Raw genomic sequence first — 22,670 nt, forward strand, 5'->3', positions numbered from 1 at the left:
GTCTGTGTCCTATGTGTCGTGTTATTTTTGTTATTTTGACTTCAGGATGACGCCGCGAGAGTGGCTGCCTTTCCAGCGGCTCCTTTGCTGCTGTGAATACTCTAATTGCCCCACGGGGATAAATAAAGTTTTCTGAAACTGAAAAATATCCCTCTGTCTATCTGCATAGTGTCTCTTCAGTGTGTGTCAGCTCTGTGACTGACTGTCAGTCCTGCCTCACACTCTAAATAAGGTGGGAGAGGTCTTTTTGCGACATTTTGCAATCCTGCTCTACGCCTCTAAACCAAGGTGCAAACATTTGTCCTTCTGCGTGTGACCCGCAGTCACAGCTGACCTGCCTCCTCTCTCTGCAGGGCCTCTCCTGGTTGCGCCCAGCTGGCGCCCCGCGAGAGCGCTGGGCAGAGGCAGCAGGATGTGCCAGCTCTACTGGTGCAGAAAGGGGCACACCAGGCAGACAGGCCCAGTGTATGCAGCAGAATGCTATCCCCCTGGCTGCAGCGCAAACATATGCCAGCCTATTCCACGTACAATATGTGCATGTACAGTATGTTTACCGCTGTGGCCCAAATGCACGCACCACCAGCATCAGTGGAACAATGCCAAATATGTTTGGTCCGACTGGGACCGAGCTAACTGGGACAAAATGTTTGTTTACACATCATGAGAGCAAACCAGCAAACGCTGGCCTCAAACCAATCCATCTTCCCACAGCGTGTTGCGAAGTAATGAAATACAAATATTTTGCTGCTGTGCTGAAGTAGGTTGTTGCGGTATCTGTACTTTACTTGAGTAGAGACTGAAAACATTTGCATTTGAAAACAGCGACCTGTTGGCCTACTTGCTGCTCCTTACTTTGTCACAACAGACTTGTAACTCGCAACTTAAACCTCCGTGGATGACCATTGGGGGGAAAAAAATAAATAAAGAGAGTTGGTTGAGATCTGGATTGACTGACTGAAATCAGCAAGAATTTTAGTCAACATGGATGACCATTGCGGGGGGAAAAGATAAATAAAGAGAGTTGGTTGAGATCTGCATTGACTGACTGAAATCAGCAAGAATTTTAGTCAACGTTTGTCATGTTCTGTCTTGATTGTGCTCCAGCTCCAGCTGGAGAGAAGGGCGGATCCCTCCGGCAGGCGCACCTGTGCCTCGTTTCCTCATTAAGCCTGGCTCTGTATTTAAGGACTCGCATGCTGTTGTGCTTTAACTGTGATTTTTCTAGACCCCTCGATACCATTCATAGTTGCTCTTGTTTTGTTCACTGATCATTGTAAGTGCTTTTGTGTTTTTAGTACTGTATTGCTCTTGTTTTTGTGTAATTGGACTTTGGGATGTTTCGTTCGCGTGTTCTTGGTGTTCTATTGTACTTTGCCTTTGCAAGCATTTTTGGTTTCATGCATTGTTTTTCGGGGGAACCTTGTGGCCAGCGATTTCAGTTTAATCGGTGTGATTTTCTTTTAGATATTTTTGTCATCACACTTTGTCTGATCCTGTGTTATTAGATTCCTAAAACATTATTCAGTGTGAACCTACCAATGGCAACCAGGAAGCAGTAACGACTGCAGTGGAGCAAAATTATTTTCATTGACAGCAAGCACTGCAAATATGATTTTAAATTTGTACCTATGTATTTTTCAGAGTTTTATTTGAAAAAATAAATAAAGGAATTGTATCAATACTTAAGTACAGAGTGAGAATATTTTTGCCACCTCTGCAGCCATTGTAGGAGCTATCAAACACACAGATCAAGGTACTAATAGTATGCCGTTTTCTGCATCTGGCCATTCCCATCTTCCCTTCTCCCTCAACCATATTGCGACAACAAGAAAAATGTGAGCTTGCAGTTATAGTGTATCGTGTACAACAGAACAGAAGGAATTTTTCTTGCATATGCACCTCATGTTTGAACTGCTAATTGTGCGCCTGAACTGTGACATAAAATGAGGTCTTGCGTGGTGGTGGTGGAGTCTTTGAAGTCACATTAATGCTGATGTTTCTGAGGCGTGGTTGTTCAAAAAATGCCGCTAAGCACACACGACTGTTTGAACTCTGAAGTTTTGTTGCAACTTTAGAGATGTATTTGCTTCTCAAATGATAGTTCCAGATTGTACAATCGTAGGCTGCTCATGGTTACTCTATGTAATGTTCCCTCTCTCTTTACTGTCTTCAACTTTTCATTCAAATACAAGTATTCATGTTTTGGGCCAGCCATTGATGTTTCCAGCCCAGCGTACCTGTGCCCCCGCTGCCCACCACTCAAGTTTGACCTTTTTCCAGCTGTACCGTTGTTCGCCTAACTAAAGCTCCATGTGTTGACAACAGCAGGGACACCAGAAACCTTTGCACATTCAGTGTTTGCGCACAGCTTTAAAAGTTCTGGATTTGAAATGTCAATCAACAACCACATAAATACTGCAGTCAAGGCTAGCATCCATGCTTTTGCGAAGGAAAATTCATTTGCATAGCCTTTGATTATATTAGAGGGTTCATGCGTGTTCATCCAAACTTCCTTTTTAGTTGTGTGTGTGTGTATTGACCTCTTTCACACAGAGAGACCCCCAATTGTGCTCTGATAGCTCGCCGAGCTCAGTCAAGCAGAGCCTGTATGCTCAGTGGCATTTCACACGCCCAAACGTGTGCACGTAAACACACGAGTACCATTTATCTAGCTGGGGTCACATGTGACACATGCAGATGGTGGTGGTGGCGGGGGGCTCGAATATGGACATAATGGTCTCCCCGCATAAAACCCCAGCACTAAACTCCAAATCTAAACTTAAGCCCACCTTTCTGCCACCCTTCAGAGCCTCCAAGCAGACTTCCGCTTTTAAAGTTGCACACCTTTTATAATCAAGTCAGAACCTTTTCGAGGTCACCCATGCAGAAGATGCTGTCACCTATTTTTGTCCAAACACTTTTTGGGAGGTGTGTGTGTGAGTACTATACTGTCTCAGCTCAGTCAACTGTGAGATGCTCCTTTCTCCATACTGCCATCATCTCACTAATGGTGTTTGTATCTTTTCTCCATAGGAGGCAAATGAAGCTTTTAAGCTAGGTGGAGGAAAGGTGAGGAGGGGGGCCTTACCACTGAAAACATTAATTGACTTTCTGCACAGCGTCACTTATCCTCTGACTGGTGAGTACTCGTGTATTTCGGCTGTGAGATAGTATCATTATTTGTGCAGAAATATTAAACTTCAGGCAAGCCATCCATCCATTTTTTTTTTTTTTTCATGAGGCGCATCCACGTTGGGGTGTGTGGGAATCTATCCCAGTTGACTTTCCATCCTAAACTGCTCCCCAGCCAATCACAGTACACAAATACAGTATCGAAAGAACTTTTCAAGACTCAAATTGACACCTCCTGGCACCACTCTCCGGCATGGAGTCCAGTGCGTCTGCTTCCACTTCCGCATTGAATTTAAAGGAATGAGGGGAACGTTCTATTGGTTATGTGTTCCCACACACAAGTTGCACAATGGCGCAAACGCCCCTTTCCTTTCTACCGGCGCCCATCTATGAAAATATCAAAAGAAAGAAAACTCCACCCATGCGTTAGTTTGACTACACTTTGTGCTGGACTTGCACTGGGCATGAAATCAGGGCCTGTCGTGTTTCGTAGGTGGTGCTGCAATTGCAGTGAATCATACGTTTTCTTTAAAAAGTGAAAGGATTTGAATTTGAAATTTTTAGACTTTTTTTTTTTCCTGGAAAATCTTGGTTAAAACCCTAATTGTATTTCTTTTGAGGTGTTTGACTTATAAACGTCCGCTGTAGTTACAGAAACACAACTTGCATTATCACATTATTAGAATTATAAGAGGAATACATCTTTTTAATTTTGTGCACCTGTCATTGTGACACTTCTTTATTCTAGTTTGGTTCTTTTGTACTGCAGTCTCTAGCAATGTCGTGCCATTTTAGTGGAGTTCTAATGGACTTCTGAATATGAAGTCGGCCACTAGTGTCTCAGCTTGTTTCAACAACTTTGAACGTGGATCTGGTTGTGATCGAAGAGTCCAATGTAATGATGTACAAAGACTAAGGTTCCCCACCCCCACCCGTCTGTTGTACACTCCACCACCACCCACAGCTGCACACACTTCTCCTGTCACGGTGATAATCTCTTTGTCACCGGCCGTCTGTTGCAGATTTGTACGTCTGATTCCGTGAATGTCCGAGTGGCTGACTTTAGTGCCACAGGATGTCTTAGCACTGTTTCTTTGTGTGTGTGTGTGTGTGTGTGTGTGTGTGTGTGTGTGTGTGTGTGTGTGTGTGTGTGTGTTTAGCTGCTGCCATAGGTGGTCTCCATACCTTTCAAAAAGCACACGTTTTTTTACACTGGAATATTAAACCAAAAAAAAAAAAAATCCATACATAAAATCAAAATGAGTAAGATTGTCTTATTTTGAGTGAAAAAAAAATTGCCCTGGAGGTATGAAAAATTTGCAAGGCTAGGAAACTCAAAAGTAGCCTATAATTGTAGCCCCTGAAAGATTACAACAGGTCTTAAAACAAAAAAAAATGTTCAGAAAATGAAAAAAAAAACCCCTAAACGTTTGTTGCAAGCAAGAAATTCTGCCATGTGATAAATGTTTGCAGCTTGAAATGCGTTATATCTTCATGAAGCCACCTTTAAGAATCATCTACCTAAGAATACACAATTTACAAGAACATTTTGTTATTCCTTTGAGCTTACTCTCCAAAACGCTACCTTAACTTGTAAAAACAATCAGCTTAGAACAGGGGTGTCAAACTCATTTCTGTCGCGGGCCACTTCGGAGTTACGTCTTCCCTCGGAGGGCCGTTGAAACCACAAACATTTTCAATTGTCTTATCGCATCATTAGTTGTACACAACAAATGATTGGATTACTCGTTTTGAAATGAGTCAACTATAATAATTTGTTCAAGTGAGTGGAAACAGGATAGCAAAATGATTGCAAAATCTCATTTCTTATTTATTACACATGACAAGTTGACATTTTGGTGCACATTTTAGCAAGGATCATGCAAGTTGACACACGTGATTTGCTTTTGCGGGACATGTAAAATGACCTGGTGGGCCGGATCTGGCCCCCGAGCCTTAAGTTTGACACGAGGCTTCGATTAAAAGCTTCTTCCAAAAGTATACTTCGATATACTTCTTTTGACTTTATGAGTGTGTCGTGCTGTGTTAGTACATACACTATAAGAGCAGTAAGAATTATTTTTTTTCGTTGTCACTTGTCGGACCTTTCATATTTTCGAAATAGATTAATTAAAAATTACGATGTAGCATGCTTTATATGTGCGGCTGGTCTGTGCAGCATCAAAACATCAAGTCGCAGTCTGTATAGCACAACCAGTGAGAGGAATATCAATTCAGATGACATAAAGCATCCACATTTGGATCATTATGTTGCGAAAGTGCTGTGAGTGTTGTCATTTGAGTTTTGGGCAAAACAGTCAGGATTCGAGGCCTGAACCGTAAGGGAAGCAAATTAAGTGCAGAGCGCTTTTAACCAGATTATGTCAGATACAGATAAAGATGGAATTAACGTAGAAAGTATGAAAGGCATTGCACTTGGACTAATTGCAGGTTGAAAGTTTTTGTTTTTGTCCAAGCTCCTTTTCCCTTCTTTTTGCCTTTTATCCCCATCGCCTGACGACACCTTCTGTTGTTTGCTCTCCCCTTGTCACTCCACTGCAATCATCCTCGCAGGGGGCCTTGTCATCGCTATCTACTCATATCCTCCACTCCCGTTCGCTCGGAGCACTACAGCCCCTAAATGTCAGGCCTGATGAGCCAGGCACACCCACCTGCCACATCAGCTCAGAGCCTGCTAAAAGCTTTTATGGAAGCAAGTGCGAGCCTGGTGGTTGATACAAATTAAAGACTTTCTTCTTGTGTGTGTCTGTTTTTTTTTTTTAATGGATCTTGGCATTGAAGTGAAAAGTGCAAGGAAATGAAATGAGGTCGCTGGAGTGTTATTGGCTGCCATCTAGTGGCTCCACATGCTAAAAGACGGCAAACAGTAATACAGGTATGTTACTTCCTCGTATTATGGTCAGTGGCGATTTACTCGGGTTCAAATATTTATTCAGGGAGAGCCTTTATTTGTACATTTGTGTGCACAAAAATGTGTGATGCCCTTCCACTAAAAGTTAAAAAAAAACACAACGGTCACGGGATTAATGTGATGACAAGAGTAATAACTGAAAATCTAATTCTTGAAAATCAGGCATAGCTTCTTTTGTGGTTCTCAAAATTCTTTGAGAATACAGTGGTAGTGGTAATTTGTGCTGCTTAAATTTGCTGCAATCGCTTCAAACAAATGATTTGTAGAACTTCTTTGTATGACTCTCAATGAGACGTGCACCAGTAGATTTGCTGTATTGTGGCGCACATCTTTTGAGTAACTTTCTCAGGTGTGAAAGCGTGCGTTTTCCAGGTGGCATCATGTTTCAGCTTTGCCCATGAAATTTCAGTTGTGTTAAGAGGAGTCCAATGTTTTGTCCTTAGCCATTATTCGGCATTTTGTAGCTGTGTTTTGGTTCATTATCCTGTCTGATGTGCTGCTGAGACAAACCTTGCTGACACTGGGCTGAGCTGGGCAGCACACTCCACTTTGCCCAGATTTCATTGTAGCCTGCGCAGACTGAAGATACCCGGTGCCGGATGTAACTAGGCAGTCCCAGAACACACCTGGCCCTGCTCCGCACTTCGCAGAAGGCTCGTCTATCCATGCAGCCATTGACTGCACCAATGATTCAGACTGTAGGGTGTTCTTTATTTCGTACACTTCAAATATCAATCAGATGATGTCACTTGCTCACATTTGGCTGTCTGAAAGATGTTCTCCCACAAATTGTGTGGCTTGCCAATATTCATGATGGCAAATTCCATCCTCATCAGTTATTTTAGTGACATTGTTGTACCCCCAATTTCTGTGAGGAGGCCTATGTACACTAAATCAATTTTCTTTTAATTATATATATACAGGTATATGATGGATTGAATTTCAACAATTAAGTGTCCATTTTTAAAACGGCTGTTACACTCACCATACAAACCCACAAGTCCATCTGAAGGCTCACAGAGAGGAAGAATACCACTGTCTGTAATGTTAGCTTTTATTTGTAAAACTTTGGCATATTAACCAACCATTTAGATGATTAGCCCGGTATAGATGGTATCTGCACCCATAAATGGATGAATGATACAATATGTACAGTTTGCACACACAATATTTACAGTCTCCAAGCTTGCTCCTTGTTACACATGACATTAATAACAACTGAACCTTGGCCAGGTGATTTAGTGCAACACCAGGTGCAGTCTACATAAATAAACAGCACCATCTTCACAGCATTACCTCAAACATGTCTTGATCATTAAAACGTATCAACATATCAGTCATAACCAGCTTTATGCTACCTGACTCAACTGTGCAGTGGAAATGCGTTTATTCAGATGAATCACTAAATTTGGGTACATGTGGTACACCGGCGCAATCTAACGACATCCAATCCCAGAGCTCCAAAGCTACATGCGTACTGCGGTATATCTAATTTTAATGCATAGCAGTTTTGCACCATCGCGGACTGCAGCAATAATCATCATAATGTCCAAAGAATACCTCTATGATAAATAATATTAGGTATTATTGTTTATTACTGACAAAAGTAAAATGACAATTTTTGGTTCACCTCTTTTATTTCTTTTCTTCTTTTGGGATCTCATTAAGTTGTGCTGGTGAACCTAATAAGTGGGTGTTTCGTGAAAATAATGTGAATGCAACAGCAATGCTTCATCACAACGATTGTATTCGGTTACACATGAGAGTATTATTGCGTGGCTCTTGAACTACTTTCTGGTTGACACATTGCACAGCAAAGGGGGCTTCTCATTTTCAAAAACTGCTTCAATCTTACCTCGCATTTGTGATTGCCTTAATACAGCGGATTATTTACACTCAGTGCTGCAGCAATTATTGAGTTAGCTTTCAAAGCTACAAGCAAAAACAGAAGCCTGAATGGCAGCCATAGCGGATCACACACAGAATAATTGCAGGGTTATTCGTTCTAAAAAGGGTCGCTATGGGTGTGGTGTTCACTGTCGAGCCATGCTAACAATGACGACTTGTAAGCCAAATAACGTTGTCATAAAGGAACACGACACGGCTGGATTAATGGAATATTTTCACAGCTAATTGGTCCATAAGACATCAGCGGATACTTGGAAGTCTTTTTTTATTTGGGACTGTAAGGGTCCTAAGATGCAGCTAAGGAGGCCAACCATAAACACGCACACACCATCAAATGGTATGAGCTTGTTGTGACTGCACTGGTGTCGTTAACTCAGTTCACTTTGGAATTATATACACACATAAAGAAGAAAAGCATGTGGATTTGAGTGAGTGAATAAGAATGGAAAAAGCTGAATACTTTTTCGTGGTTCTGTCTACCATCTGCTGAACCCGATTTTGGATGACGAATAAGCTGCATCTCACTACAGGTTTTAATGCTGAGCCATAGAAGACTAAGCAAACATAAAACATTCACATTGAAGAGATGTTCTAGGAAATGTGTTTTTGAAACCCGGTATGCCAAAGTGAGGAAACCATGACTTGGAGTCTTCAACCATGCAGTCACTGTCAGTTGGTCTTAATTATGAGGAAATATACTCAAAACTGTTATTGCTTTCACTGGACGCGTATAAGGTACAGATGCATCATTTCGACATCAATCCCCCACTCTTTAACCACATACTTGCTGGAAGGTATCGACAATATTTGAAACATCTCTCAGTATGATGCAATTCAGCAGTGTTTCTCATTACGTTGTGCATTTGTACCTTAGGGAGAGTCCAGTGTGTGTCCTTTTTTTTAAATGGCAATTGAGCGCAAACCGCTGCATCTGATAAAGGCCACTGCAACTTTACAATTTGGAACCAGAATTTTAGATATCTAATTCCAGAGGCATGTGTGAAAGAATTATTTTTCTTATTACAAATCAGATTCGTCTGCTTTATCTACCCTTTTTCTTTAAGGTCTGAATTAATGACTGTACTCCCAACTTTCTTCAATTCCCTCCGCTGGGCCAAGCTGGAGGACTTAACGGGTTCTAAGAGCGGAGCTGGAGTACAGCGCCTCAAGGCCGAATAGGTGGCGGACAGCGCCCCCTGGTGGACATAAAGAAAACACGTTTTAAAAGGAAAAACAAAACAACTCAATATGTAGAAACACCGCCACCTAGAGGACATGTGATTCGTGTAAATTGGCAGTGACGTGCGATGAGGTTGATTGCTGGTGAAGCACTGACATTACACTTAGCTTTACACATTTATGAGCCAAACAGAGTGGTGTATTTGTCATTAAATTCGCAGCCTGACACACACACACAAAAAACGGTAGACTGGTATAGTCTGACCTGATGTTTGAAGCAGAACTTGGCTGTTATTAAGAGGTAAGGAGAGCACATAAAATAAGGCCTACCTTGACAGTGAGCATATCTTGTCTTGTGAGGACTGTATCAGAGAGCTGGTCTCTCCCCACAATCCAGGGATGGCGAAGGACCTTAAAAGAACAAAAACAAATCGTATGGTAATGCCAAGGCCGTATTCGCCAACCAACAAAGATGCGCGTGTAAATAATGGGAAGAGAAAATATTAAGCATTCTCAATGCTTTTACTTCTTATACAAGATGACAAAACGTCCTATACAGTCACAATATTCTGCACACCACTGAGGGGGGGAAAAATCTGTCTTTAAAAGTTAATGCTCAGTTGACCTTATTATCAGAGATTTTTTTTTTTTTTTGGTGAAACTTGTTTCTATCATTGTTATTTTATTTGGTGGTAGTGTAGGTGAAAATATATAATTACAAATACCTGGGGGGCAGTCAGGCGCTGATGGGGGTCCACATGGAGCATCTTGGTCACAATGTCCTGTTAAACACACATGCATACATGCGCTGTCATGCTGGACTGAACCACTAAATTCAAGCAGTATTTATTTACATCTGTACAATAGCACAAAAGTGTATCGAACCTTGGCAGCATCTGACACCAGCTCCCAGTTACCTCCACTGATGATGAATTTACCACAACCAATTTGAGCGAGAATTTCTTCTGCCGAGTCTTCGGGACTGCTGGCAAAAGGACTGAAACTTAAAAGTAAATAGGAAGGTGTGATTCAGGACAGAGAGACATTCAAAACAGGGGTAGACACACAATCATAGAGCCGCATAAAAGTCACTGAATGAACTTGGAAGCTTACCCAGCAATCATGGTGTACAGTAAGATTCCCAAGCTCCAAATGTCACATGCAGCATCATAACCCTGCTTTTTTAGAACCTGCACACACACACACAAAGGGCATGTCCAAATAATGTCCAACGTGTTTAATTTATGTCATGATAGGTTCACACATTCAAATACTAATAACACAGAGAAGCTCAACTTTATTAACTTACTCAAAAAGAATTAATCAGGGGCTTTCTAGCTGGAAGAAATCACAATACTAGACCGAATTCTGTCAAATGGTGGCATACAGAGTACAGGACATTTTGAATATACATTTAATAGAGGACCACAATGCTCACCTTAGAACCAAAAGTATTTGGTCACCTACTTTAACTCGCATGTTAACTTGACTTCCGCTCGCAGTCAGTCCCCTTCACCTATTTAAAGCTCTATTGATGGACTTACTCATTGCCAGACTGTAATGCCATTCGCATATGTAGAACCCAAGGGCGACCAACACCTCTTCGTGGATCGATGTTCCATTGCCGACCCAGTCAGTACCGTCATCGTACCAGAAATTCCCTTAGCCTTTCGGCCATGAGTTCTGTCTTAGCACATTATCCTGTCCCAATGGCTGGGATTTTGCAACAATGACAACAAAATGTGAGTTTCCCTGTCCTGCTTCCTTTCAATCATGGAGCATGGCATGACCTGGCCCCTAAACCCCTTCCCAATCTTTAAAGGCTCTTTATTTGGACTGTATCTGGACATTGCAGTGAACTTTGTGCCAGCCATTTGTGACTGGACTTGTCACAGTTCTTTCGAAGTCATTTCCAATGAGTTGGTGTACTGTACTTGGGTTCTACTGTTCTACTGGGTGTGCACCCGTGACAGCACGCAATGAGTGAGTCATCAGCAGGGCCGCCGTGATTGACTGGCAGAGGTGGGAGTGCTGACTGGCTGTAACGGATTGTGACACTTTGGCTTTTCTGAGAGAGCTTTCCACAAGGCTTAGTAGTGCACTCACGTGCAAGTCAAGGCAGGTGAACGAATACGTTTGGCAATTCAGTATAATTTTTTTTTAAAAATCATTCATTTATTCATGAATAATTATTGCCGCTTGAATTTGACCTCTGGTGCCATGAATGTTGCTGTGTAACATGGCGTCATCAGTAAGCCATTTTCAGCTCTCAGCTGTTTGGCAAAACCAAAATCGCATATCCTGATGCATTCTGGAAGTCCTCTGTCATCACAGTAGTGAATGTTGCTGGGTTTCAAGTCCCGATGCACAACCTGAAAAAGGCATAGCTTATATTTTACATGATGGTTTTTTTAATTGTGATTTAAAACATGCCCTATGACACAATTCCATTCTCTTCTCGGGGTTAAAGAAACAGCTGCTGCATTAATCTTACCCCCTGGGAATGTAAATATTCCACAGTCTTGGTTAGTGTGCAGATGATGTCGGATGCATCTTTCTCAATGAAATTTGGCACGGTCAACACTCTGTCGAGCAGCTCACCTCCTCTCAACAAATTCTGAACCAGGTACACACATTGGCCATCATCAAACACCTAAAGATGGGAGCACATGCGCAGATATTTACAGAACTAAAGAGAACTGCAAAAGTGAATCAGCGATTGTGTCAATTCAGATTGTTTTTATTATGAAACAATGTTTCACTTACGTCCTTTAACGTGTTGATGTTAGGATGCTGTCCGTATCTTAAAAGAATCTCAATCTCTTCAGATGGATCTTTCCTTCCTCTGTCAATAATCTGCAAATCATATGCACTCATCAGCTTGTCCACAAACTACACAATTTACATAATATAGATGTATATGCAATTTAAAAAAATCTATTTAAAATGTTTATTTGGGTTGTAGTAGCGGTATAGGCCATATTCTTATCCACATAATAAAACAAACATTTTTTAAACCTCACGGACCCAGTGTTGTATCGCTTTCACTAGGCGCTGCAACTAGTGGTATGCAGGCACCCTCTAGTGCTAAGTATGCATAATGTTACTTGTAAAGTGGCTAAAACATTTTTTTTAATACAGTACAGTACATTTTTAAGTATCATATCTTTGCTTTGAACCTGTATTTTAATGCTGGTCCTCATGGTGATGTTGCTACCGCATATTTTTTTGAAGTGGCACTGCACTAACCATTCTCATGGCCCCTGACATCCCATCCATCCATCCATCCATTTTCAGATCCCCTTTATCCTCACAAAGGTCGTGCGGGGTGCTAGAGCCTATCCCAGCCGTCTTCGGGCAGTAGGCGGGGGACACCCTGAACCGGTTGCCAGCCAATCAATCGCAGGGCACACACAGACGAACAACCATCTGCACTCACACTCACACTGAGGGACAATTTTGAGTGTTCAATCAGCCTGTCAGGCATGTTTTTGGAATGTGGGAGGAAACCGGAGTACCCGGAGAAAACCCACGCATTCCGACTCGTATAGCGACATTTGACTTTCGAGGTCCCGTTGTCAGTTTACCTTCACTGAATATTCCACAGCAGTCACTCGATGAAGACATTTCCTGTAGACCGAGTTGGCTGCCTGGCCAACTTCCTCCTTCAGTTCATAAATGTCACTGAAGGCCACATCGCCACGGAGATGCTACAGACACACACGTAAAATTATTTTAATTGGTCTCATCGATTGAGAGTGCTCTGTTGTGGCAATGGGTACCTGTGCAAGAGGATTAATGGTGTTCCCTTCCGGGCGGGAAGGCGGAACGCTGGCCACACTTGGTTCCTGACTTTGATTAGTGGCAACAAAACTGAAACCACGGAACAGTTGGTGTGTGTTTGCACTGGGCGGGATGCCAGGAGAGTCTAGATCGGCAAACACATCCGCAACCACATGCACAACCAGACACCTTGATTTTTTTATTTCATTTGGTTTAGAATGCAGGCATGTGAATTTCGACAAGTGTGTTTTGTGGCTACCGGTAGGCGTTCTGGAGGTGAACTCTGGGTCAAAGTGAAAAGTGTCCTCGGGTCTTCCGACTGTTGGTTTGAACGGTGGCCTGATTTCCTTCCTGTACAACTTCTAAAAAAACCCAAAACAAAACAAAAACAGTTCAATTGTAATTAAAATAGAATTAGATTCCATATACTGTACTTTATTGTCAGTATTCTCAGTGCAAAATAATTTTCTTCAAAACACATTTGACCCAGAAATGGAACCATCTAGTAAAGAAAATGATAGAATGTGATGTTTTTATATGTATAATATATACGGAGAAATCTCTTGCGATAACACGATTCATCTTTGACAGCTTTGCTGCTGTTGCCTGGATTTATTTCGTGCATTTTTTTTTTTTTTTTTTTTTTTTAATAGTGCGTTGTGTTCTACAGCCTGATTGGCTTAGGGACTTTAGACTAATGGCAACAGCCTGCGCGGCCAATCGCTCTACAGTCATGTATAAAAGGAGAAGTCATCATTTATTATGCAAAATGTTTTCAAAGCCACCCAAAGTTTCTCATCGAAGTGCATAATACAATTTTATGTTTGCACGTCTTGGCGTATGGCGCATTAAAAAGTCTGTGTGCTCACATTCCAGTTGATCGACGCAAAGAAACAGTGACTTTTTATTTCGTCCACTCCATCTGGTCCTGCGCCTGTGAATCACAAATTTAAATAAGTTGAGCAAACAGTGCTCAGGCGAATGCCCCCACGATACAAAATGTAAAAAAAAAAAAAAAAATGGTGTCATTGAAAATGATTACTTTTACGGGTACATTAGAACACCACCATACCGCAGTTTATTTAAACTTAATTCTACTCATAGTTTTGTTTTCAATTTCAAAAGTTTTACTGCGATGAAAACGACAGTAATTGTACAATACATCATAGTACCATGGGAAGGGAAATGAAATTGCCCACAGTGATGCTGTAGGTCTGAAAGGATTGATGGTTGCTGATACACAAGGTCTAAATGAGTTCGATGTAGGCAATACCTAGACGATTAGCAGGGTTCCTCTTGAAGAGTGCTCTTAATAAACTCTGTACCTCGGGACTAAGGAACTGCGGCATCCCCAATTTGGCCCTTCAAAGACAGAAAAAGAAACATACTTATTGAGGCATGCGTGGTAGTTAGTTTACCGTTGGTCAAGAGGTGCAACCATACTTGCATGCAAAAGACAGAACACAAAAACTACCACAAAAACAACATTGCAATCATAATTCATTTAGAATAAGGTAACTTAGGGATGGACATTTGACCTTGAGGAAAATATCACGCAATCTTATCAAATTAAAAAAAGATATGTACGGTCGTTTCTTTTGGGACGGGAAAATCACTCAAAATCTTCACTGCTCTTGTTTCTATAGCAGGGCAGAGTAATGCTTGCCCACAGGAGATTCCATAGCGGAGGTCTTCATGGATGTAGTTCAATTTTCCATAGATTAAGTCATGTTGCTGATCTTCAGGCCACCAATTGAATAAAAACAACAGCACCAGGCTGTTTTTCTTTTGCAGTCAAGGGAGGCGTGTGCTTCAATTTGTCTCTACTGTTATAAGATTAGGTTTATGAACAATCAATTCATCAACTCATTTATTCCCATCCCCAATGAAAGTGTATCGCTTCTTCATCTTACTTTAGAATAAGGGCCATTGTTTCTTTACGGTCTTTGCCTTGGAATGGCAACGATCCTGTCAGCATCTCAAACTGCAAGACGGACAAGAAGGAGTCATTAGAACAAATTGTACTTAGTATGAGCTAATTTATATTCTTGAAATGCTCATGCTTCTTTCATCCTGCAATCAGTATTTCATGTAAGGAATGCACATTTTTTCACTCCTTTTTGTCTTTCAAACTGGTATAGTTCACAGGAAGGGCTTTCTGATGCTTTTCGTTCCATGACAAAGTGACGACACCCTTTCCCGGTGCCCTGATGTGGCTGCCATCTATCAGTGAATGTGAACTAAGCCATTGGCTGACAAAAAGGCAAGCGCCACGATGACTGAAAGTGACAGAATATCATCTTACAAATATGGCGTTTCAGCATATTTTCTGCCAGAAAAAAAAAAAACGGCAATTGAAGAGATTCAACAATGGGGCTAAAAGCAAAAAAATCTTACCATTAGCACTCCAAATGACCACCAGTCTGCACTTTGTGTGTGGCCCCTCCTGTTAACCACCTCTGGAGCCATATACTCGATCGTTCCACAGAAGGAATATGCTCTTTTATCATGGTCAATGGCTTCCTTACTCAAACCAAAGTCTGGTGACAGAGAAATGGTTCCGATTTAGGATGAGAAGGAAAAACAAAGTCAAGGTAGGAACACTTGGTTGTACTTACCAGTTATCTTTATATGTCCTTCTTCATCGAGAAGAATGCTGTCGAGAAAGACCGAAATTGTCAGATTAATTCAAGGACTGAAGAATCGAATGATACAGAGCTTTGCCAAGGACAATGTAAATCACAATGTTTAATAGCTCAAACTAGTGCAATATAAGGATGGGCCTCATAAATGATTAACGCATTAAATGACTACTACAACATTTGTGTTGGATGTTTTATTAATTATGTCTTGAAGAGATTGAGGCTAAATTTAATGCACCACTTGACTGTAAATTAGTGGTTGAAAAAAAAAAAAGTTGTTTTTTTTTTTGTACCCGACTATAATGTGATGAAATTGACTCAGTCGATTCATCAATGACGTCAGTGGCATTTTCTTTTAAGCACAGTACAACTGTCCCCAATCCTTTTTGCCCCCCAAACTGATTTCACGTCAGGACATATTCTGACAGATCGGCAAAGGTGTTAATAAAATAAAATGAATTAAGCCACAACTCAACAATACACTGCAGGTAGTTGTTGTAATCGGTGGAAGCCCTGGGTTTGTTTCTTGTCAGCTAAGCAGACAATTTCATCATATGTTTCATAAATAAAGCATGTTGTAAGACAGGACGTCATAGTCAGGAAAAAAAAAAGCGTTTATCCATTTCGATGTTCCCATTTCACTTGTGATTTTATTAGATTTAAGAATAGACTGGCATATTTTGAAAGTGGCTGTGCAAAACACTTGTCGCATAATTTGTCATGAATGAAAATAAAGCTTCACTTTGTGCCGTTGCCCTCGTTCCTCACTGTCAGTCCCATGGTCCTTTGGTCTCGTGGGTATGAATATTTTAAGACTAGCAGCAACCGGACTAGCGGACGACGACAACATGAGCCTAACTGCTTTACTCATCCACAAATTACAAAGTACAACTACCTTATTTTCATATTCTCGAACTTCTGCAGAGGAAGCACATCGTTACTCAGTTTCCTTCCATTAAACTATACAGGCTTGTTTTAGTCATCCCTGCTGGCAGGCTGACAGTTTGAAAGGTCATACCTCTTACACAATAAATGCAACTATATTACACCCCACCACTAAATCCGACATTGTAAAAATGTGGATTGTGGATTCTTGCTGACAAATGATCACACTAAGCCCGCAACAAACACCAACCCCACTGGCCGAGGTAGCAAAAAGAAGAACTAAGGGCATTCATACTTTTCAGGTTTGAGGTCCCTGTAGATGATTCCTAAACTGTGTAAGTGGTCCAAGGCCAAAGCCAATTCTGCCAGGTAAAACTTGACATCCTCTTCGGTAAACATCACCTGGAAGAAAAAAAACATGTCGACACATCAACAAAAATGTCCAATGCAGTGATGCATGCAGGGACAAAGTGTACTCCAGTACAGTCTTCTGAAGTTTCTTAAATCGGTGTTCGACACAAATGCTGAACGAAACTGGCTTGACATTGTTTAAAGCTGACAAATACCAAACTAACCTCTTTCGACAGACGAGTGAAAAGGTCCCCCCCTCGGAGAAAGTCTAGGATTAGATAGAGCTTCCCTTCTGTCTGGAAGGCTACACACACACACACACACACACACACACACACACACACACACACACACACACACACCAGATATGACACATCCGGGCTTAACAACTGCGTTAGGGTTTTAGGATAATCACCGCGTTCTTTCTGAGCATGTATTTAGAGTTGAAAAGGTGAAAAAGTGAGCATGTTCCAGCATGGTAAAATTGTTAAATAACAGCTTTAAGTAAGGACAAAACACATATCTGTTTGATACATTGGGTCGGTGAATTAATTCAGACTTACCATAGTGTAGTTTCACGATAAATGGGTGGTTGACCTCTGCCAAAATGTCTCTTTCCATTTTGGATCGCACACGATCTCGGACTTGGAGGGCGATAGGAAAAGATTTAATATTAACATCCTTGTGGTAAATCTCTAATAAAATGTCCATTGCAGGACAAAATGATATTGATTAAAAATGGCAATTACGAAGTAGGATTAGAGCCACCCCGTACTGTGCAATAAAGAAACACGATTGTGACGTTACCTCATCACATCCATCTCAAGACAAGGCCACTTAAAGTCAATGGGGTCCAAGTTAAGAGGGTTAAGGAATACCGTAGTGCAAAGACAACGAGTCAACGCAAGACAACTCAGGCTCGTTCGTTCACAATAACGCTGCATCCTCATTGACAATAATCTCATTCAATACCAGTTTATCTGAATGAAAGGTACAAACTAACCTCGTTTGCTCAAATCCCCTTGAATGTAGGGCGCTCGGAGTTCAGAAAAACCGTGGAGATCGAAACAATCAATGAATATTTGTCATTTTAAGCGCACCGGGAATTGGAAAGCAACAAGTTGCCATAATCATGCGGGATATTTTCATGATTGTATGACTAGCTCACATTTTTGCTTGTGTCTAACTTGCTTGTCGACATCGTAACCCATGTGTTACAATTTCTACAATTTTTGTAGATTTTTGCGTATTGTCATCTTTAAATCAAAGACAAAGCATAAAAATTGTGTGATATGAAATATTCCAATTCATGTTTTATTTATATAGATTTATATTTATGTTTTGGTCATAGCACAATACCGCTTTTATTGTCCATAGAGGGCAAAAATACAAAGAAAAAAATAAGAACTATATGTGTATGTATAGCACTGATGCCACTGAACATGTCGAGTGGTTGAAAGTAAAATAAATATTCAGGAATAATACTTTTACAATTGTTGTAAAATTGTATGTTGCGTTATATAAACTTATTTACATCGACTGCAGCATATATTAAACATGTTTGAACATACTCGCAAGTCCGTTTGAACTTATTAACCAAAGTAGTTTTACTCCACATTGGCATCTCGATGCTCCCGTAAAAGAGTTCAACACTAAAATTCAATATTTTTTTCTCAGCTTTTGCACGTATTTATTGCATCCATAAAAGAAACCATTGAAATCCCCTTTTATCGGGTCTTAAGAAGTAATTTGCAACCTTACCTTTCAGTGTGGCTTTCTTCAGGACTTTCATTGCATACAGTTGCCCTCTGTCCACACCTCTGATCTTTCTGACCAGAAACACCTGAAAATGAGTCCATCAATCAGCGTTGTCATTCGTGCATGACAGCAGCATGTGATTTTGGCAACTCTCGGATCAGGCTCAACGTTCAATTAGTGACCTTGCGAAAACGTTATCATAATATAATAATACTTGCAATAATATGCCGGCTGTTGCTTCTTGCCTCTAAATTTCAACATACTGGATCAGCCATGCAAGTGGAAAAGCACGCAGATGGGAGTCGACATCTGGCCGGCTGTCATGGATTATTATTTAAATGATCGCGCAAAGTGTAAAATCTTTATATCCGCTTATCAGACAGATTTTCAAGATGTACCTTTCCATAGGATCCCTGTCCAAGCACCTTGAGTAGCTGGAACTGAGAGGGGTCAGCTTTCTCAAAGCCTTCTTTCACATGGTGGCTGATGTCAATCTCCTTGAGTATGCTGTCATCCTGGAGAGAAAAAAAAAAAAGGAGAGCGTGACAACTTTTGTTGTTAAACTATTTGGACAAAATTATAGGGACACGACTTTGCAGGTGAAACTGGACCAAAAAAAGTTTTGAGTTATTCATCCAGAAGAATACTTGTGAGGTCATGAGTTTAATTTCTGTCTGAGTTTATTCCAAAGATGCTTGAATGTCAGAGCTCTCGTGTTCTTCATACTGAAAGTCATTCAAGCATGCATTTTACAGACCTTGCTTTGAGCATTCGGAACATTTCCCATGACATAGTCCCAAGGGGAAGCAAAGAATTTTCAAAAATGTCTTGATAAGATAAATAATTAAGATAGGCTAAGGGGGTCATTGATTCAGAAGTGTGTCTCTGCTGATGCAGGACTTCTTTAAACGATAAAACTATTCAAGAATAGGACATATAGTACCTTGAAGCCCTTGTGTAAGAATGTCAGCAACTTTCACGTTCAGTTGACCCAATGAAATACGGCATATATGTATATTTGTATATTTCATGACCAGGAGAAAGCATACATTTCTGCATCAATACCATTGACCTAGAATGGACACTGGCAGTCAAGCATCAGGTGAAGGACCTTTTTTCAGTCGATATATTCTACTTAGTGAAGCACATGATCACGTGCCAAGCTGCACTGTACTGGGTTTTGTTTACACTGTATTGGCAGGAGCCAATGCCTTTTGATGCTTTACTTGAATCTCATAGCGCACATCTTTGTAACAGAACTGAGATTGGCCAGTTACAGAAAAGACATTGCTAAAATTGAAGGAATAACAAAGCTAGGTTTTGTTTGTAAATCAACTCAAATGAACTTCACCAGTTTTGGGTGTTTGATATTTATCATTTTGACAATAACCATATTCCAGGTCTGAGTCAATAATGACACCAAGATATCTGGCTTGAGTTGGAGCTTTTAATAACAGAGTCAAGATGAGCACGGATCTTGGACCTTGATGTATGTCTTGTCTGGATTGAGCTGGAGAAAATTCTGGTCTGTCCACTTATTAATTTGATGAATACCCTGAATGAAAGTAAGGAACGACAACACTGAAATATATAATTGCATGGCATCTGCATAAGTATAATAAGATATGTTGTGGTGCTCAATTAATTTGAGCAAAGGGCAGCATGTTCATGTTAAATAGAAGTGGCCCAAGAATGGACCCTTGTGCAACCTCGCAAGTGATCTTTGTTCACTCAGACTCGTGACTGCCAATTGAGACAAAGTACCGGTATTCCCCAGCAAGCCAATAAATCTTCCCCGTAGATCTTCAAAGATAGAGACAGCCGTCTTCACCATGCTGCTTCTGCCATGTTAGAGAGAACCTTCACTTTGCACCACTGTTGCTGAAGTGCTTGCTCATGGCGTTGTACATGTATCGCCGTTGAATGACTGTTTTTGTTTTTGTTGAAACATTAGTATTTATTCAGTATTCACAAAGTGGTCAGTAAAGGTGAGTCAGCCAGAGGAGAAACAACCGCATGACTCTCCAGTATTGGTCTCCTGAATGCAAATTTGTAATTCTGGTCTTTTCTTGCAGGGACATGAATCAACCAGGCATCATATTCCTGACACTGACAAACAGCCTGACAGGTAAGTGAACTGGCAGTGGCATACATACGCTATTTGGAGACAAAAACAATCTGACAAAACGAGCTTCGTTTGTACAGTATTGCATTCCAGCACAAATGTTTTTCATCTATTTATATACCGAAATACAAAGTGAGCCGCTAAACAGCATGCTGCCACCCTGTCCTGCTCTGATCTGTTTGGGCTATAAATAGACATCCCTTGCTGTGGCATCCACTGAATCAATCTGTCTGGATCCATTTATCTATCAAGCGGACTGCCCGCTTGTTTGCTCATCTGTCCGATTGCATTTCCGAGAGGCTTGCCTCTCTCTCAGGCAAAGCAGTGGCCTTCTGCTGAGGTGTCCTAGACCCCGGACGGACAACGACTTTGGTGACACTGCAGCAGCAGTGACCTCACGCCATCCCACAACAAATCAAAGGACAAACAAGCAAGGTATTGCAGCACTACCATGCTGCTTAATAGAAGTTTTTGAATATCCAGCCATGGAATGAATATTTTAAACACCTTGAATTCATGTCATCCAAGCTTTAAACAACATATCAAGTGCAAAAAACGTATTGTGAAGTTTTACAAACAACTAATGTGATTTGGATGTGCCAACTATAATGCAGGCTGAATTGTTTATATTGTCTTCAATTATTTGTTCAGTGAAATGCCACAAATGGGGAAAATATCTCTTGAATTTGTCAAGTTTAAGGTTGCGAAATCCTATCATGCACTGAAATTAGGAATTAAAACAAATGTTCTTGTTAGCATATACAGTACATAAACCAAATAAACTACGAACTAATCGATTAGGGTTGCATCGTTTCAGCTTCAAATCCAACACTTTGTGCCATACGGACTTTTATTCTCCCTCCCGAATTTTCGCATGCGTTACCTCACATATTATGAGATCCTAAGGATTAAAGCCTCGTTAATTACACCTGACGGATCCAAACGTGACCCACCTCCAGCTGACAGAATCCCGTCGTGGTCTTGTTTCGGGCGGCCTTGTTCTTCAGATAGATGGAAAACCATCTCTTCACTGTGAATTTTCGCGTGTTGGTATCCATGGCAACGATCAGCCCTGCGCATGCATCCCATTTGTGAAGGACATCTCCTCTCCGTGTGGAGGTAAACGAACGAGCGGATGATGGTGGCGTCTCTAATAGCGAAGCGATCCCCTCGCTCGTCCCGTCGCGACGCGGTCGAGGTGGCGTGTGAATTTCGTCATTATCTCCGTACACTCCACGATCGCCGCCTCAGCTACGGAGCTGTTGATCCCAGAGCCTCCTTATCGTCTTGTATGCGCACGAAGGAGAGGCGAACCGCTTCGAATCTAACGTTGAATCGAAAGACGGCGTGAGGAGCAGCCTAACATCAGTTCCCCATGCGCGCGCGTGTGTTGATCCTCTTCTTCCTCCCAGCAGCATGCAGCAACAGCTGGCCAGATCACGTGGTGTCACCTTGTTTGTCTCCCACTGCATCCTTTCTCGTTTAACCTCACACTGATGGGAGGGGATACATTGATTGCCACGATTCTGAAAGCACGATGGATGAAAACAAGTTGGACCGGCGTGGGAATGGGAGAAAGGGAACCACCAATGGAAACCCAATGTGACGCGCTGATGATTGCATTGATGTTTGAAATCAATGTGATTGAACCATGCAGAGCCGCCCTGTGTAAGCACAGTGCTCGTGGACGTGCGCGGAGCTGTCACATCAGCAGCTTTGCATAGCTGCAGTGTTACATAAGCGGGGGTGGGAGGTTATGTAGTGAAGGAATCCTGCACTCCACCTGGGCTAAGTGGCCATAGCAAAAACCCATCATTTAAATTTGACGTTGTTAATAATACCATTACCACAAGACAGGCCAGCAGTAAAAACTTAGGCCAAAGCGGTCACAGAATTTCCCTTTAATGGGATTATGATTCATAAAACATGAACTTCAGAATGTGTGTTTATGTGTGATTTGAGCGCACTCCAGAGT

General features: G+C 41.3%; 1 protein-coding gene and 1 long non-coding RNA gene across 2 annotated transcripts; one reads left to right on the plus strand and one right to left on the minus strand.

Moving 5' to 3' along the window:
• Positions 1-1,074: 1,074 nt before the first annotated feature.
• On the plus strand, positions 1,075-22,487 carry LOC109531529 (uncharacterized). Its single transcript, XR_002171193.1, has 4 exons — positions 1,075-1,273; positions 3,034-3,139; positions 20,646-21,130; positions 22,111-22,487. It is a non-coding gene; the product is annotated as an uncharacterized LOC109531529 (long non-coding RNA).
• On the minus strand, positions 7,101-21,938 carry rps6ka2 (ribosomal protein S6 kinase, polypeptide 2). Its single transcript, XM_019895849.1, has 22 exons — positions 21,649-21,938; positions 18,969-19,085; positions 18,574-18,655; positions 17,376-17,456; positions 17,037-17,116; positions 16,757-16,863; positions 15,553-15,590; positions 15,332-15,474; positions 14,848-14,918; positions 14,208-14,296; positions 13,804-13,868; positions 13,194-13,296; positions 12,934-13,079; positions 12,739-12,861; positions 11,918-12,007; positions 11,646-11,804; positions 11,362-11,523; positions 10,265-10,341; positions 10,037-10,154; positions 9,877-9,933; positions 9,482-9,562; positions 7,101-9,168 (listed from the first exon to the last, which is right to left on the minus strand). Exons 1-22 carry the CDS (start codon positions 21,751-21,753, stop codon positions 9,019-9,021), a joined length of 2,244 nt encoding a protein of 747 aa, XP_019751408.1. The 5' UTR covers positions 21,754-21,938; the 3' UTR covers positions 7,101-9,018.
• Positions 22,488-22,670: the final 183 nt, after the last annotated feature.

Source organism: Hippocampus comes, unplaced genomic scaffold (genome assembly GCF_001891065.2).
Source record: "Hippocampus comes isolate QL1 unplaced genomic scaffold, H_comes_QL1_v1.1 scaffold80, whole genome shotgun sequence".
NCBI classification, from domain to species: domain Eukaryota; kingdom Metazoa; phylum Chordata; class Actinopteri; order Syngnathiformes; family Syngnathidae; genus Hippocampus; species Hippocampus comes.